Source organism: Urtica dioica, chromosome 8 (genome assembly GCF_054948205.1).
Source record: "Urtica dioica subsp. dioica isolate 48M chromosome 8, U.dioica_male_clone48M_v1_H2, whole genome shotgun sequence".
Classification (NCBI taxonomy): Eukaryota; Viridiplantae; Streptophyta; class Magnoliopsida; order Rosales; family Urticaceae; genus Urtica; species Urtica dioica.
In genome coordinates this window covers 37651134-37654547 of record NC_142763.1, presented here as the reverse complement: position 1 = coordinate 37654547, position 3414 = coordinate 37651134, and the positions used below count along the sequence as shown (strand labels likewise).

The 3414-nt window shown below is 42.1% G+C and overlaps 1 protein-coding gene across 1 annotated transcript; it reads left to right on the top strand.

Annotated features, from left to right (window-relative positions):
- The first annotated feature begins 203 nt into the window (after positions 1 to 203).
- On the top strand, positions 204 to 1598 carry LOC149389650 (S-adenosylmethionine decarboxylase proenzyme-like). Its single transcript, XM_089623467.1, has one exon. It carries the CDS (start codon positions 339 to 341, stop codon positions 1419 to 1421), a length of 1083 nt encoding a protein of 360 aa, XP_089479593.1. The 5' UTR covers positions 204 to 338; the 3' UTR covers positions 1422 to 1598.
- Positions 1599 to 3414: the final 1816 nt, after the last annotated feature.

Sequence of the window (3414 nt, the reverse complement as noted above, 5' to 3'; positions counted from 1 at the left end):
AAGGAATCTTTATGGTACGAAGCTCCCCTCGATTACAGCATTGAAGACGTTCGACCCGCCGGTGGAATCAAGAAATTCAAATCCGCTGCTTACTCGAACGTGAGTTCTTGTTTCGATTATGTCAATTGGTGCATACTTCTATCATTTTTATTTCTAAATAACCTCTCTAATATTATCTCACTTTATTCGTTCTGCAGTGCGTGAGGAAGCCATCTTGATTAACTCCCGTGCAGTTTAGAAACATTTCACCACTTTCGTAGAATTCTGTTTTGTTCGATTATCTAGTCACCCCTGTCCTTGCAATCTGCAAGTCGATTATTTCCTTGTATTTCTTCGAAATGGCCGTCCCAGTCTCTGCAATTGGCTTCGAAGGCTATGAAAAGAGGCTCGAAGTCTCTCTCTTCGAGCCCGGACTCCTCACTGACCCTTTGGGGCTCGGCCTCCGCTCCCTTTCGAGATCTCAATTGGATGAGATTCTAAACCCGGCCGAGTGCACCATCGTTTCCTCTCTCTCCAACGACGATCTCGACTCGTACGTCCTCTCGGAGTCGAGCTTCTTTGTCTACCCCTACAAGCTCATCATAAAGACCTGTGGCACGACAAAGCTCCTCCTCTCGATCCCAGCCATTCTTAAGCTGGCCGACTCGCTGTCCCTCACCGTGAGGTCAGTGAGGTACACCCGCGGGAGCTTCATATTCCCCGGCGCTCAGTCTTATCCGCATCGGAGCTTTGGCGAGGAAGTGGCGGTCCTCGACGGCCATTTCGGCAAACTCGGCCTTGCCAGCAAGGCATACATGATGGGCGGCCCAGGGCAGCAACAGAAGTGGCATGTTTACTCTGCCCATGCAGAGGTCTCGAGCGAGTCGGCGGTCCTCACTCTCGAAATGTGCATGACCGGGTTGGACAGAGAAAGAGCCTCGGTGTTCTTCAAGACGCCGGAGAGTGGCGGCGCCGCCTCAATCACCGAGGATTCCGGCATCAGAGAGATTCTACCCCGGTCGGAGATCTGCGATTTCGAGTTTGACCCGTGCGGGTACTCGATGAACTCCATCGAGGGAGAGGCGATATCAACTATTCACGTGACCCCGGAAGAGGGTTTCAGCTACGCGAGCTTTGAAGCCATGGGCTATGAGCTCGGAGAGGTCAGTCTGAGCCAGCTGCTTAAGAGGGTCTTGGCCTGCTTCGAGCCGAGCGAATTCTCGGTGGCTCTGCACTCGTCTGTAGCCAGAGAAGATCTTCCCTCAAAGTTCCCGGTGCATATGAAGGGGTATTCAGTCGAGGAAATAAACACCGAGTCGCTCGGTGTGGGTGGGACTCAGTCGTACTACAGCTTTGTGAGAATGACTAGCGAGATTTTGACACCACGATCAACTCTGAAGAACAATTGCTGGAGTGAGGACGAAGGTGAAGAAGATAAGTAGCTAATCTCGAGGGAGACTTATATTCTGTCCATATTCTTACCCAGAAAAAGATTTGTTCGTTTATTCCGAGTGTTTCTATCTATAGTTTGTGTTGTCTCTCCTGTCAGTTCCGGTGGAACTATTTTCCACCTTGCTGTGCTGCTGGGACCATTGAAATAAATGCCATTTTGAGATTGATATTTCTTTACTCGTTCTCTCTGAGTTCGACACCTTACTTCCCTAGTATTTATTAGGCGCCATTAATATCCACTTGAATGTTACATTAAATTTTGAATCAATATCTAAACGTGAACTAGGATGAGGAAATTTCGTGGAAAGCAAGCAAAGCATTGGACTGATATCAAGTCATCATGGCTTCCTATAAATCCGAATTCCATATCCTTTCAAAATATTACAGGGATTCGCAATAATGTTGGTTCTATTCATTGTTAGCCAATCTTTTAAAACCACGCATTCACTGTTTTTGTTTAATCTAGAAACAATGATGATACCGAAAATTGGACACAGAAAAGAAATGGAGCAATAAAAGCTGTAATAACTTAACGTGTTTTGAGAAAATTGCTCAACTATATGGGAATAATTGATTGATTTTATTAACACAACTGATTGATTTTATCAGAATTAATTAAATTGATAATTAACAATCACTGAAACAGAGAATAATAAAAAAAGACGTATGAAATTGGTAACCGTGTTCGGTATAACAATTTATTCAGGTGGATTAATATGGCCGATTGTGAAAAGTGATCCACTACCCAAATAATCAAAAGTACTGGACTTAGGTTTGTAGACTATCTCTCAACCGCTTAGCTTTTATATTTTTCCAATGGATGGCAATCTGCGCTCCCCTCAGATCATAGACTCATTTTCTTTTTCACGTTACTTTTCTTCCCGTAGATCGTAAGATTCTTTCACGATGATCTTCTCAGCTTATCAACGTAAAACATTCATTCACAAAAATCTGTACAAATAAAACACAGCATCTGCAAGTTCATTGAACCAGTTGTCGATGGAGATCTCCTGATACAGAGGCTGGTTCAAGGTTAATGCCGGCGTATATTGACCTAAAAGTGTCAATCGACCCAATAAAACCCTAGGGGAGGTTTTGTAGAGGTCAAAAACAGAATCTCCGCGAATTAGAACAATCTACACTAGTACAAAATATAACATCAGGTGCGACTTTTTTCGCACCTGAAAGTGCAACAGTCGCACCTGATGACACTTTCAGATGCGACTTTAGGTGCGAAAGTCCGCACCTGAAAGTCATTACTATTAGGTGCGATAAATTTAGGTGCGACTGTTTGCACCAAAATTCGCACCAAAATTTACTCCAAAACAATATATTAAGGTGGGATATAGAGTATCAGATGTAACTAATCGCATTCGAAACTTTAGCGCCAAAGGTATCAGATGCGACTAATCGCATCTGATACTCCTTCCCGCCTAATATTTTGGCGGGATACAAGAGTATCAGATGCGACTAGTCGCATCTGATACCTTTGACGCTAAAGTTTCGGATGTGACTAGTCGCATCTGATTCTCTCTAGCTTTTTTTTATTATTAAATGCTTATTCTAATAGAATCAGCATATAATTTTCATATGCTGATTCTATTAGAATCAGCATATAATTTTTTTTTATAAAATTAATTAAATATAGATCATTAATTATAAAAAATTTTCATATGCTTATTATATGAATCAATATATATATATATATATATATATATTGATTCATATAATAATTATATAGATCATTTAATAGAAATTCTAATATTAACAAATATAAATTTGATAATTTACGTTCAATAAATTAAAAAAATTACAACATATTCCTTTCGTTTCCCTTTTTCTCTCGGAGGGTTCCAATTCTTCAATGCACGACCTCCTCTTCCGCCAGATCTTCCCCGTGCCCCTTGACGTCCTGGTGCGCTGCCGCTCGGACGCTACCACTGAAACTCTACTGAATGTGGCGTCTGAGCATTCGACATTGAA

Coding starts and splice junctions, on each gene's coding strand:
- LOC149389650 (XM_089623467.1), top strand. CDS start 339: ATGGCCGTCCCAGTCTCTGCAATTGGCTTCGAAGGCTATGAAAAGAGG.